We start from the raw sequence: 14,768 nt of genomic DNA, 5'->3' as shown, positions 1-14,768 counted from the left end.
CTATCTTCAGTGACATTATATTCCCTTTTTGGACAGATACTGTCAAGAAAATATGGATGATCCTCTAATCTATCTTTCTATCACCTATAGGACTCCCTTCCCTAGAACAGGGTAGAAATTTCTCTTCCCTGAAGAGCTCAGACATCCCTGGGGCTACTTCTCATTGTACCTATAGCTATGGCTGCAGCACCTGCAGCCCTTGATGGATGGTAAAGGAAGTTGGCCTCTTAAATATTCATCATCCACCCACCCTACCCACAGAGTATCCCCTGCTCTCTGTGGTTTGCATCTAGTAGTCTTTCTCCTTACTCTCTCCCTTTTCATTTACATTTGACTATTTGATAACATGTTTGCAAAATGCCCCAGAAGAGTTAAATAATTTGGTAATGAAATAACATTTTATGATTCCCATTAGCAGGACCCTTGATGTAGCATCTCTACACCTTCATCATCTTCCTACTCACCTTGAAATCCTGAAATCTCAGAATGGTGTTTATTTCCTCTCCTTTCCTTTTAAAATCACATCTAATGGGGTGCCAAGCCCTGTAAATTCTTTTTTCTTTGTTTTCCTATGACTTCTATTCTAGTTTAGGCCTTGATGCATCCTAGGCTTATGTTATTGTTGTTGTTTCTTTCTTTTCTTCTTTTTTCACTTGCTACCTCTGTGACTTTGGGTAAGTACCTTGTTCCCTGTCAGTAACATGGGGATGGTAAAAGTGCCTAACTCACAGGGTTGTTGCAAGAATAAGCAGGATACTGTACAGAGAATGTACATACTTTAATAAATGTAATTTAATGTACATACTTTAATAAATAAATTAATGTACACATATTGGTGATGTGTTAAAAAAATATTTTACTAATAGACATCAGGCGTGTTGGCTCACACCTGTAATCCCAGCACTTTGGGAGGCTGAGGCAGGCAGATCACTTGAGGTCAGGAGTTCAAGTCCAGCCTGGCCAACATGGCAAAACCCTGTCTCTACTAAAAATACAAAAATTGGCCGGATGGTGGTGCATGACTTTACTCCCAGCTACTCAGGAGGCTGAGGCGGGAGAATTGCTTGAATACAGGAGGTGGAGGTTACAGTGAGCCAAGATTATGCCACTGCACTCCAGCCTGGATAATGCAGCAAGACTCTGTGTCAAAAAAAAAAAAATTTTTTTTTTTTTTTTTTTTTACTAATAGTAAGCAACCAAGTTTAGGGATCCCTAGTCTGGAGGGTGAGATCCAGATCCAGCCATGGCACTTCTCTGTGGCTGGCCCCAGCCTGGCAGTCTTGACTGCCTTTCTAGTCTCCTTCTCTTGTGACCCTTATTCACTCTCCTGCCTTTTGACTTTTTTTTTTTTTTTTTTTTTTTTGAGACAGAGTCTCCCTCTGTTGCCCAGGCTGGAGTGCAATGGTGCCATCTCGGCTCACTGCAACCTCTGCCTCCCAGGTTCAAGTGATTCTCCCACCTCAGCCTCCCCAGTAGCTGGGACTACGGTCGTGGGCCACCACACTCAGCTAATTTTTGTATTTTTAGTAGAGACGGGGTTTCACCATGTTGGTCAGGCTGGTCTCAAACTCTTGACCTCAGGTGATCCTCCCACCTTGGCCTCCCAAAGTGCTAGGATTACAGGCATGAGCCACTGCGCCTGGCCGCCTTTTGATTTTCATATCTTTGCTCATCCCCTCACGCTGCTCCTGTAATATCCTCCCTTGGTCTCTCATTTTCTTTTCTTATCCAGAAGTTCACCTTAAATGCCTCTTGTTCCCTCAAGCCTGCCAGGACAATTCTAGTTCCAGACCCCTTAGGTGTTCTTTCTCCATACTTCTCATTTGGCCTCTGTCGTTTTCTGTGGTACGTTGATATCTTTTGCAGTCTATACTTCTTGGCTCTGTAGTTATTTCTCTGTGCTAATTCTTACATAGACATGCCTTATAAATTGTGTTTCACTTGCTGACTTTGTTTTGAGCTATTTTGTCATCTCTGTCATTTATCATTTACCTGGAGACACATACCTATACTTTTTGGATGACATTAGTGTATCTATTTTTTTTAATCATAGTAATATATAATCCTTTAAGGAGAAGATACGTTTGTTAAATTTGTGATTTGAATCTCCCTGGATTTGACAGCATGCATCAGCTTGATGCAGACATTCATCTACAGTGTATTAATGAGCATTTTTTATATGTGGATTCATTGTTTTTTTTTTACTCCAGATGACATAAAATCATCATCCATGTGTTTATGCCTTTATTTCAGCACTTACAGTCCTGAGTTCTACATGGGCTCCTGGGAAGAAGATTATTCTAGTGAGGAAAGCTGGATGGTACACAGAGCATATCCATTTAATCTGGGTTTTCGTCTTCCTCAAACATTGTAAAAATGGCTGTTTCATCAGCCAAGTTTTGTCAGTTTGGGACAGCAGCTGTGCAATCATTGGAGATACCAATGGCCCTGGAGTCAGAAGACACAGGTTTAAATCTTGATTCGACTATTTGGTTGTTGTTTGAACTCAACCAAATCATTTAACTCTCATCATTTAACCTCATCTGTAAAATAAGCTTAATACTCTATATGCCACAGCATTATTGTGAGGATTGAGCCAGCGTCAATGAATGTACTGGGTACCTGGGAAGAGGTCAGTAAATGTCTGTTTAAAAGAAAAGGAAAAATAAAAGGGTCTCTTCTGTCCTGGGTGAGCCTTCTGATGCAGAGTTTATTTTGAGGAGAAATAGACAAGTTCAGAGTGCATTAAATTTAGGCTTGAGACTGAAGACTGAACATTAAGTCAGCCTGGTTTCTGGACTTGTCTTAACCAGAATGTCTATGGCCTCCCCAGAGAGTATGAGGATTAATTAGTTAATCTTTGTAAAGTGCTTTGAAGGTGAAAAGTGCTCTGTAAGTGGAATGGCTGAATTGCTATTGGGGATATAATAGTGGTGGCACCATATTCTGCCAGTCTTGCCTGTCTTTGACTTCAATAATCAATAACAGGAAAGCTCTAAGATGTTTTACTTCATGTGAAAGAAAGGATTCAATGTGTGATTTCTGGTAAAATTATTTCTGTAGTCTTAGAGATAACAACTTCCTAGTTTTTCCCAGCAGAGGAACGGTCATTTAAGCAGCAACAGTCTCATCCCCTGGTTTCTTGGGAATCTCCTGCTGAGCAGTCTGGTTAGAAATCCTAGCCAGCTCAGGTAGAGGGACAATTTGCCAGTGTTGGATGCCCTATGGGTCCTGGGCACATGGGTTTTTAAGAGGCTTATCTTGCAGAAGTGAAGGAAGAATGTTGAGTGATTATGCAGTGACTAGTGCTTAATAACCAATGCAGAGTAATACCATGGGCTAGTAGAAAGAGATGTGGCTTAGCTGTGTGACCCTGGGCTAGTCACTTCTCTGAACCTTAATTTTTTTCACCTGCCAAATGGCGGCATAGTAGTGGATGAGTACAATGATAAAGGTGGCTCACAGGAGGGTGACTTTCACCCTTTCTGGGGAGAGCTGGGGAGTCAAGAAAGGTTTCATAGAACTAGTGGTACATGCGCTGGACTCCAACGGTGGAGCCATAGTTTACCAGCTAAGGAGAGGTCATTCTTAGCAAAAGGAACAGCACACAAAGAGCCATGAAGGAGTACATTTGAATGGACCTACTCCCAGCTCTCATAATATACGAGGTACCCCAAATACCCTGTGAGCTACGCAGACTTTGTTCCCTCTTTGAGGAAGCCCAAAAGTCAGATTCCTGTAAACTGCTTGGTATCTACCTTAGTGTCTGCTAGCAGGCTGATGCTGAGAACTGTTTCCCTGCAGAGCCTTGTATCACTGCAATATTCTGACATTTCCCCATGAATCTATGGTTATTTTTTTAGCTGACACTATAAACCATATGTTGAATGTGGGGCCAGATGAAGCTTTGATACCAAACACAAAGTATGCAGTAGTAGATTTGTCTAGAATTTAATATGCACTGCTCTGTGTTTTGTCTCTAAAGCAAAGTTTTTCTTTGTTAAAATAAACATGTATAAAGAATTTATACAACGCACATGGTTATGCATATTTATTGCAGAGAATCTGTTAATAATCTATGGCTCATCAGATTTTGCATTTCTGTTGAAATAACAAATGTGGCACTTGGTACAACTGAATGAATTTGGTGAATTTTCTCTTATCTAGGAGAAGAAAGTCCATTTCTCCTTTTGCAAATCTCATTTTCTTTTGTCATTTTTAGCACTGGCCAGCTTCCCATGTGGTGCATCTGGGGGACTAAATGCTTTTCTGGCTCCAAATGGTTTTGCCATTTTTTTTTTCTTCTCTCACTCCCTTCCCTCTAGCACACATAAACACTTGCCTTAGGATTGTTAGAATTGCTCCTTTGGGTAAGAGCATAGATTCTGAAAGGTCCCTTTATGTTACAAGGAGGGGAGAGCAAATGAAGCTGGCCATTCGTTGAGCTAGGCCCTAAGAGATTGTGGAGTGGAGAACTTCAAGGTGGCTAAATGGGGCCCTGGGTTGGGTGGGGGAGAGGAGAGCCTGAGAACAGGCATCTGGGCAAAGCACAAGGAGTGTGTGGGGAAGGGAGGGAATGGAAGGCCATAAAGCATGGTTGAAGTATATCCGTAGTCATATTCATATCTATATAACATGCAAGAGCAGAAACTTTAGAATGAATCTCTGCTTGAATCCACCTCTGGTACTCACAGCTTATTTGATCTTGGGCAAGTCATTTAACCTCTCTGAACCTTAGTTTCCACATCTGTAAAAATATGAGTGCATGTGCCTTCTTTACAGGAAGATAGGAAGGCTCCTGGTAGGTGGTACTAAAATAAATGTCACACTTTCTCTTGTAATTCATTGCCTACCCATGAGAGCACAGCTGTGGAATGTAGTCTTAATTCAAATAATATTTGTTTTTAGAAACTGGCAAGATGTTTACCTGGGGCCGAGCAGACTATGGTCAGCTAGGGAGGAAGTTGGAGACTTATGAAGGCTGGAAACTAGAAAAGCAAGATTCATTTCTCCCCTGTTCAAGACCACCGAACAGCATGCCTTCATCTCCGCATTGCTTAACTGGAGCAACTGAGGTAGGAAGTGACTTCTCACAGATGTAATCTGTCCCTTTTTCTTGTCTTTCAGTGAATCATTTACTGAGGGCCTACCGTGTGCCAGGCATTATGGATAGGTACCATGTAGGAATCAGAAGAGGTCCTTGCCCTAAGGAGCTCATGCTTTAATGTGGTCAAAAGTCAGTTACCCAGATAACTGTACTGCAAGGCAGACTTTGCGTAGTTCCTTGGAGGTTCAAAGTACTTTGGATCTACTGTGAAGAGCAAGAAATGAATTCAGGGTACAGAGATTGGCCTAGGCTTAGAAAATGACAAGGCTGGCCAGGCACGGTGGCTCACGCCTGTAATCCCAGCACTTTGGGAGGCCGAGGTGGGCGAACTGCCTGATGTCAGGAGTTCGAGACCAGCCTGGCTAACATGGTGAAACCCCGTCTCTACTAAAAATACAAAAATTAGCTGGGCGTGGTGGCACACACCTGTAGTCCCAGCTACTTGGGAGGCTGAGGCAGGAGAATTGCTTGAACCCAGGAGGCGGAGGTTGCAGTGAGCCGAGATCACACCACTGCACTCCAGCCTGGAGGGGGGTGGGGGCAGAGCAAGACTCTGTCTCAAAAACAAAAACAAAAAAACCAACAAAAAAGAAAATGACAAGGCTCTGATCTGTGCTTTGGAGGATGGGTCAGACTTGAGCAAGCAGTTGTAAGACAGAAATTTTAAGTGTGCACAACAGCTTGAAAAGAGTCATGGGGGTAGGAAAGTGAAGAAACTATTTTGGGGACCACTTGGTGGTTCAGTTTGGCTGGAGCATTGGGTATCTGGCGGGACAGTTATGAGGTAATATCAGAAAGATGGGCTGGAACCTGATCAAGGGGGCCTTTAATACTGAGCTAAATATTTTATACTCGTGTTTATTTTTCCCAGTCCAGAAAACACTGTAGTTCAGTTGCTTCTTCAAACCCCTTTGATTTTCTGAAATGGCTTGAATTTCTACATTTAAGGCAGGAATCTTAATTTCTCCAGGGTGTGTGTTTCTGTTACTAAATTTTACTTTACTGTTACCCTTAAAAAAAAAGAAAAGGCTAGATTTTTTAGAAGAATGAGGATGGCCACACAGGAAATGTGCCTCTGAACCCAAGTTGGCTTAATGAAGGGATTCAGTCTTCATTCAGAGTCAGTCAAAAAAAATTAATAAGCTAGTGAGACTTCTGTAATTAGCATCAGACTAATGACAACCCTCTTCATACCTAGAGGGCTTCCCTTCCCCAGGGCCCTGCCTGGCCTCCTCCTTCCGGGTATGTAGGACGCTTCTCAATTTCTGCTTTAACATCCCAGCCCTGGTCTTCCTGGGCCTTTTCTTAGTGCTGGGTTAAGTGTGTCTATCTTTTTTTCTCTCTCTTTCTCTTGGGTTGAAAAGGAACTAAACAATACCACAAAGACAACTTACATGTAATAATAATGAAACTACTTGATATTACGGAAGATTTCCATAATCTTGCCACCCTAAAACAGCTACATTCCTTTTTGTGTATACACATGTCCATACTTCTACAAGTTGTACCAATAGCATTTATGATGTTTTGTTTTCAATCTTTATTTTATCACAGATGCTTTGTTTTTTTCCCTCTTGGTCTTTAAAATGATCATTTAAAATGGCTATGCAGTAAACATTACATGATTAGAAGGTTCTGGGATTTCTCAAACCATTCTTTGGATATTAGACATTTAGATCATCCTTTTTTTTTTTTTTTTTCCCCCACCACTAGTGAATCTCTGTTGAACTGTTTTCCTGAAGATATGATCTTGGGGATGCAATGACAAGGGCAAAGGTCCGGAGCATCTTTATGACTTTTGATATATTTCTTTAGATTGTGTTTGGCAGAAGTTGGCTCTACCAGTAGTGAATAAGGGAATGCAGTATTTAAACTAGTATTGTCTGTTTAGTGAGTTAAGGTGCTGAGAGCCTGTAAATAGTGCTTTACACTCTAGTTTTTCTTTGTCTTTCCAAGATCATTTAAGACTTTGTGGTCAGGTAGTATAGTAGTGGAGGAACAGAGGATTCTTAGATTTTTCCGAGTCTCTAGTTCTATTGGCAAGATAAGTATACCCTGTATAATAATACCTAAGGTATTGGTATTGGTAAGGATAACATGCAAAGTTCTTGACTTAGTAGGCACTCAGGAACTGTTGATTCCATTCTCTTCTTACCGTTTGAAATTTTTTAATGCCATGTGGTAGCCACAGTATGCAGCACTGTGACAGACATGACCAGTGCAAAATTTAGTCTAAGAGCCTGACATTGATGTGAATTTTATGTAGCTTATCAGGAGTGGGCTTGAGCCCTAAGCCCCCTGGCAGCTTCATTTTAGAGCTCCTTCCTTCCTAGCTCCAGTCTCTGGGGTGCTGGAGTGTAGACGCTCTGATCTCATTTCAGGTTCAGACTCCAGGCTATTACTCTCTGGTAAATTGGGTCTGGGAATTGTCTCCAGCTGTGGATATCCAGTTCTGGCCTGCTAGGCATGTATTTGCTCGAGGCCAAGAGAGAGCCAGGCCAGGAGGCAGCTGTATGCTACTAAGAGTGGGTTCACCTTGGAGAAGACAAGAGCCACACTAAAATAGGTGCTACCTTGGTCATGGGCTTGGCCAGAGAGGTGCAGAGATACCTGGAGGTGCAGGAACAGTGTTGGACTAGGCTGATGCTTCCTGACCCTTGAGGACCTGAGTGTGGCACATAGCTGACCAACTGCCTTTAATTCTTCTTAGTTGCCTTTAATGTCCAAGGGATAAGCAGGAGGAGGAGTGAATTGTCTGGTGTCTCAGATAGGATGTCTGCACAGAAGGGTCCAGAAGGATAGCCAAGCAGGAGAGGAAAACACAGGTAGACAGAGCTAGACTGTGGTATAACCATCCCTTCCTGGGAGCCAAAGAAAGCAAAGAAACGCAAAGTTATTTAGTGCTTATTATAGGCCAATATGCTAAATGCTTTGCAGATATTATTTTGTCTTCATGATAAACCTGTGTGCAGGTGTTAGAATTGCTGCTTTATGAATAAGGAGACTAAGGCTAAGAATGGGTAAACTCAGCTGGCCTCTACTGATCACACAATAGGTAAACAGTGAGCCTGGGTCTTGAACTTGAAGTGCTTGAAGAAGGTCACATACTCTATAGATAAAGTAAAATTCAGGTCCTTCTTTCTATGTGCCCTTTCCTGGGTGGAACCCTTTGCTGGGTTCTTGAAGTCTGGGAATAAGGGTCTCTAATGCCCTAAGTGTTTCCATTCTTTTCTTCTGAGCCATGTCTCCTCTCTAGCCTGAGAAACACTTTATTTGAGATTTTAGACCTTGTAGGCCTTCCTTTAATGTCCTTACAGTGGTAAAAACTTCTGTGTTTCATTCTCTGTCAGTTTTACCTTAGATACTGGGCCTCTCTAGGCACTCCTGGAAAATTCCAGCGTGGGTAGTACAGTGATCTGGATTAATCCCACCAAGCGCATGTCAGGGCAGGATGTATGTGAACAGGTTTGTTTGCTGCTTGACTGCACATGTATACCCCAGCAGCTCTCTACTTTCCAAGTCAGTTTCATAGCTAAGGTCTCTAATCCCTAGCTGCTAACTCAACTTTGGCAGACCTGGGAATGTTAACTAACCTGTAAGTTCTAGGCTTCTTCAGGACCACTTCAGCCTTGCTCTGATTCTTTGCCCTGCCTCTATTCTCTGCCCTTGTTTCTTGTCCCCAAGCCCTCCTATTCCAGTTTACATTTTGGGACTTGGTATGATGCTGCTGTTCCTTATTCCCTGGACCTCAATAGAGTGCTCCTGCTCCCTGTTCAATTCTTTGTGTTTCCAAGATGAAATCCCTGTCTGGTCTTCCCAGAACTTGCAGTTCAGCTTTGACTGTCATCCCTATGGCTGTGCCCTTATTGCCTAGGACTGACCTCAGTGACACTGCCTTCTTGGATTTCTTGCCCACCATCCCCACCACTGGCTGTTTGTGTGCTGTCCCACCTTTTATGCTCTCCTGGATCTTTCTGACATTTACCTCCTTCTTGACTTTTGAGTTCTTGCCCATTCCATAAACATTGGTTGACACCTGTCATGCACCAGTGTTGGCCATACAGTGGAAGTGGATGGGGAGGTGGATACAAGGATGAAAAATACACAGTCTTTGCCCTCAAAGAACTTCCAGGTATGTAAGTTAATATCTACTGTATAGATGAAAAGTGCTATTAGAGGTATGTACAAAAGGCCAAAGGAGCACTAAAGATGGAATGGTCAATTCTGAAGACACTAACAAAAAAGAAATGTTATTTGAATTGGGTTCTTAAAAATGCATAGGAGTTTAGCAAAGATAGAAGGATATCAGGCCGAGGGACAACATAAACTGAAATTGAGTCTAGATCACTTTTAACTTGTGATGCAATCAGGATGCCTACCCATTCTAGTGGCTGAACCTAGTTTTGTAATCTGGCTGCCTGTCTAGCCTGTCCCATCACTGTCTGAAGGAAAATGACCTTCACATACATTGTCTCGTTCGATCCCAGCATGATGCTGTGAAATAGGCCAGAATCGTTATGGTTACTCCCATTTTGTTATTCAGGAAACTGAGGCCAGAGAGGCTAGCTAGGAATTAGGAGAAGATCCAAGGCAAACAGCTTGACTCCCAGTGTTTCTAAGGACTTTCTCTGGGCTCAGTCTGCAGCCACAGTCCTGAGTCATGTTCCTGGTTTAAATTCTGCCCACGTTTGGTTCAGGAGCACCAAATCCCAGCCAGGGAACTCAGTATACACGTGCATGTGTGTGCACATACAGTGCCATTGGAGCAGGAGCAGGAAATGTGGAAATAAAAGTTAAACCAGAGATTGGGTAATTGTCAAGCCCAAATGCCATCAGCTCTCATTTGCAGCAGGACTAAAACTGCTAGAGGATCAACCTGTGCACAGGGTCTAAGTGCAATCTGTCGGAATGAGTGGGAAAGAAGCTATTTTTAGTTTGCAGAGTCACTCACTCAGCTGTGTTAGCTGAGGTTTGAGCCAGGCCCCTACACTTTCCACAGTGTTATTTCTGAAGGAGAAATACCACTTGAATGCTTGTGTAAAACCCATTAATGAACCTGGAAGTTTCCAGGGCGTCTTTGTCCTACAGCTCCCTCGGAAGACTGCCTTTCCTGAATGACCTTCCTCCTTTCCTATATTTAATGCATTTCTAATTTTAAGTTTGTGTCAAGACTGTGGGACTTTGGTGCCCTAAATAACACAGAAATCTACCACCAGCAATCAGCTGAGTCCGGAGGGCTCTGACAGAATTGAACACAACCTGAAAAAGCATTCCCAAGTGGCTCTCTGGTAAGTACCCACAGCATCATTGCTGTTCCTAGAGAAGCATGAGGTCTCTGAGACCATGGGCCCAGGCAGCCCAAACCTTTCAGTTGTAGCAGGGTCCAGTGTTTTAAAGCCCTCTGGAAATGGGATAGCAATGCTTAAAATGGGTAGTAGTGTTCACCCAAAGATGGTTTCACTGGAGATTTAAAAATCTAGCACATCTGTGCTGTAGCTGCTGACATAGCAGGGGAAGAAATAACACAAAACAAACCTCAAAGTGGTGGACCGGATTTGTCCCTATGAACACTCAGAAGAGAGGAAGAGCTGTCATGTTTGAGAGAGATGGTGAAACAAGCACTTACTACCACCCACTATTTTCTTATTTATATTTATCATCTCTCTTTTCTCACTAAAATAGAAAATCCAAGAGAGCAAGGGCCTTCTCTGTCTTGTTCAAAGATGTGATCCCAGTGTCTAGAATAGTCCCTGGCACCTTGTGGGTACTTAGTGAATGGTTACTGACTGAATAAGTGAAAAATGAATGAAAGTAATGGTTTTGGAGGTATGTACCCATTTTCACTGCTTCTTCTCTTCTTCCCCATAGTCTGTGCTTCTCAATCCCAGGCCAGTTTGGGAATAGGCGTTTCCATGTTTTCAGGCATTTGGTCATCAGATGCCCTGCAGAGCCAGCACAGATAGGCTGTGAGCCTATGTTGTGCTCAGAACAGCCCTGAAGTTTCTTGCAAAGGCTATTGATGATGAGTCTCATAGTCCTTTAGCACTTCACAGTTTACCAAGTTCTTTCGTGCCTATTCACCTTTGGCTTTTCTTCTTTAATCCAATAGATGCTTGAGTATGCCTATCTGTGTGAACACAGCATTAGGGTAGGGGAAGCAGAGAAGAGTGGAACAGTTTCTGCCTTAGGAGCTTGTGAGTTAGTAGCAGGGCTAAGTTCCCTGTAGGACAAACAGAATGTGACAAAGGCTTTAAGAGAGTCTGGCAATGAAAATATGTTGATCCTGTCCCTTCCCGTGTCTTGGTGACCCTTTCTTTCTGGCATTTTCAATCCCTGTGGTTTTGCTGGGTTCTGCTGGGTGGGGGTGGGGGCTGGGGTGGGAGGTTGTGACTGGAAAGCCTTCCTGAATTGGAAGGCTTGATGTTAAATTAGTGCTCAAGGGAGCAAAAGTAAAGTAACAGGGGAATCTTGGCAAGAACTTGAGGAGGAAAGCAGAGGAAGAGCAGCCAGATAGAGACTGAGTATTGACAGGAGAGGGAGAAGGGAAGCCAGGTACTGCTGAGTCACAGAAGCCAAGGAAATGCCAACAGGGAGGTCACGGAGGTTGGAGATGGAGTAAAGACTACTAGATTTGGTGACTGGGAGGCTGTGGCACTTGAGAGAGCAGCTTCAGTGGGAAGGTAGAAGCTAAAGCAGGAGCACAGCAAATGAGTGAGCGGGTGATGAGAAATAGAGGCTGTGGGTGTGAGTAGCCCTTCCAGGAGATTCTGGTCAAAGAGCATGAAAACAAGCCCAGTACCTTGAATAGAGAGATTGGTTACTGTTTGTTTTGTAAGCATGGAGAAACCAGAGCACGTCAGAAGGCTGAAAGAGAGATTTAAAGAGAGGAAGAAAACTGAGTGACTAAAGTTGCAAGAGGAAAGGAGAATTGGAGCAAGGCCCCCAAGAAGATGAGAGAGAGGATTGAGGTCACTGTGAAGGGGCAAGTTCTGACAAGAAGAAAGGAGACTTTTTCTTTCTTTCAGTGCTGGAGTAAAGAAACAAGGGGATATGTGAAGAGAGAAGTTTTGAGGTGGAGAAGAGAATGCTTTCATTGAACTGTGTACCTCTTTTGTCATCAGGTTTTATGTTAGTTTTATTTATTTATTCAACAGATGTTTACTGTATCCTACTGTGGGCCATGCACAGGCACCAAGAATTCACAAATAAAAGTCAAACTTGCTGCCCAATACTGCAACATGGTATTTATTAGTAATGTAGTAATTATTAACATGCCTATTTCTAAATCAAACTTGAAGTTCTTTGAGGACAGACATTATTTATCTTTGTATAATTAGGGCAAGGTTTGGTACAAAGTAAGTAATAATAGAATTGTGCTGAAAAAAGTGTGAGAGCTCATGTTGGTTGGCTTAAATCTTCGTGGTTAGATTGGAAGGCAAATTATCTGCTGGCGTGATGAGATTAGGGCAGGGAGGCTACCTGGGAGGGACTAGTTCACTTTACTCTGTAATGGGTTCTTCCAGCACTGTCAGGTGACTGCCTGGAAATGGGAGAAGGAAGACACCATTATTGGCTCTGACCCCTGAGTGGCGGGAAGGGCAGATGCTGCTGTCCTCATTCTGGGGGTGAGGAAACTGAAGTTGAGAAAGAAAGCTGTCACTTGCTCAAAGTCACAGTACATGGCAGAACAGGGACTTGAACCCGGCTCTCAGACCCCTCATTTTTCTCATTGCTAGCCCTGTACACCAACAGCTTCTTCTCTGGACAGTTCTCATCAGGGTGTGACCCTGGGCTCTGGCTTTGGGTATCACTGGATGGTAGTCAGGTCTAATGGAGACTTGGTGGCCCTTTACAGGCTCTGCCTCAGTGTCATATCAGGAAAAGCAACAAGGAAAGGAATAGCCTCAGTAAGTATTGGGACAGTAAGTTAATTCATGCTTCTAGTAAACTCGTGCTGGCTGGAGTTGGAGGTCTGATGGACAGAGTCTTAAATGTAGAGCGTGACTTGGGTTGGACTTTCTGTTCTGTTTGTACAATCTGTATGATTTCGGGTCATTCAAAACCTTTCCAAGCCTTAGCTTTCTCATTCACAAAGTGCACATAATAATATCTGCTTTATCTTGCCCATAGAGTTATAGAAAAATGCAGATAGTATATATAAGGGCGTTTGTAGACTGTAATGTGCTGTACATGTACAAAAAAAGTTGTTTTTTAGGTTCATGACATATGAGCTGCTTCGGGTACAGGTTTTGTTAAAAGTATGGGTCAGAGCTGCTGTTTTGTCTTAATCGCTTGAGATCTTAGGAGCTACATAGAACCACCGTGGATCTTGTAAACACTTCTTAGAACTAGAACCAGTGAAGATAGTGGAGCCTAGATGCTTGATAATCCAGCCAATCTCCCTGCAGCATCGGAGTATGAATTCCTGTTGAGGCAGCCATCAGCATTGACAGCAAGGATATCTCTGGCTTGCTTTTTTTTCAGCAGCAGAGGAAATTCATCAGCACTGATTTAAAGTCCTAGTGACCTCGTATGTTACTACCATGCTCTGCAGAGGTACAACTGCCCCAGGCTTTGCCCAGGGTCACCCTGGAGCTGACCAGCTGTCTTTTGTTGCATTTGACCTTGAAAACTGGGCTGTCCCAGGGTGAAAGTAAATCATGCAGAGGTTTAGAGTGAAAACAGAAGGCAATGAGGATTTAAAGGAGGCTGCAGTGGTCTGCTGAGAGCAATTCTAGGTCTGTGAAGGCTGAATGAGCTGCACATGAATTGGCTTGTCAGGGGACTAAAACTACCTCCATTTCTACCACTATTCTTCTAGTTTGGACCCTCATTATCTAGTGCCTAATACAGTGACAGCTTCTTAGTTGGTAAGCCCTTGTCTCTAGTTTAGTTTCACCCCAGTTGCGCACAACCAGTTGCCAAAGTGATGTACTGAAATAGAAATCTGATTGCACTGTGCTCTTTTTCTTTAGACTCTTAGAAAATACAGAAAATGTTTATTCCCATAATACACACTTATTAGATAGCGACTTTCTATATGAAAGAAACTTAGCCAAGCATTTAAGATATAGTGGAGATTAAGACCCAGCCTCTATTCTCAATGGGTAGGAGAAACACACAACCCATAAACTGCACAGCCAGTGCGCAAAGAATGGAGTCATTAGAGTGTAAGCTCCAGGACTGTTGTTGGCCTTGTTCACCACTGTCTCCTCATCACCTTGCATAGCACCCAGCACACAGCAGGTGCTGAGCAAATGATTGTTATAGGGATGAATGTGTGCCCTTACTTTCTGATGGCTTCCTATCCTGAATGAAGTCTAAAATCTCTGGATTTTCATAAGAAGCTCTTCTTGATCCAGCTTCTGTCAAAATACCCAGCCTCACCTTCTACCAGTCTCTCCCTGTATTCTGCAGTTTATCTATGCCTAACCAATAACGCATCAGGTTTTTTGATACTTCTGGGTCTTTGCATGCTGGTTCTGCTTCCCTTTGCCTTTGGCTCCTTGGACAACTACTACCAATTTCTCAGTAGCTAACAAGGATGATGTCTTATAATCATCTTGGTATTCCTGCCACCTAGTCTTACAAACATGCCTCTTCTTACTTTCTCTGTTGAGTTTTTCTTTGCATGGTGTCATTATCCACCGTCCTTGGCTCT

General features: G+C 43.0%; 1 protein-coding gene across 16 annotated transcripts in view; it reads left to right on the top strand.

The window, feature by feature from the left end:
- The window catches only part of SERGEF (secretion regulating guanine nucleotide exchange factor), a 225,045-nt gene that overhangs the window by 48,596 nt on the left and 161,681 nt on the right, over nucleotides 1-14,768 (top strand). For all 16 annotated transcript variants that reach the window (XR_010147502.1, XR_001707187.3, XR_010147503.1 and 13 more), the window contains one exon: nucleotides 4,909-5,075. Coding sequence is in view for 12 of the 16 variants with exons in the window: in XM_054662130.2 (XP_054518105.1) it covers nucleotides 4,909-5,075 (167 nt within the window). In the remaining 4 variants the exon portion in view is untranslated. The remainder of the gene's footprint in view (nucleotides 1-4,908; nucleotides 5,076-14,768) is intronic.

The sequence above is a fragment of the Pan troglodytes genome, chromosome 9 (assembly GCF_028858775.2).
Source record: "Pan troglodytes isolate AG18354 chromosome 9, NHGRI_mPanTro3-v2.0_pri, whole genome shotgun sequence".
Classification (NCBI taxonomy): Eukaryota; Metazoa; Chordata; class Mammalia; order Primates; family Hominidae; genus Pan; species Pan troglodytes.
Note: the sequence above shows the minus strand (reverse complement) of the source record. Positions and strands in the feature narration are given on the sequence as shown.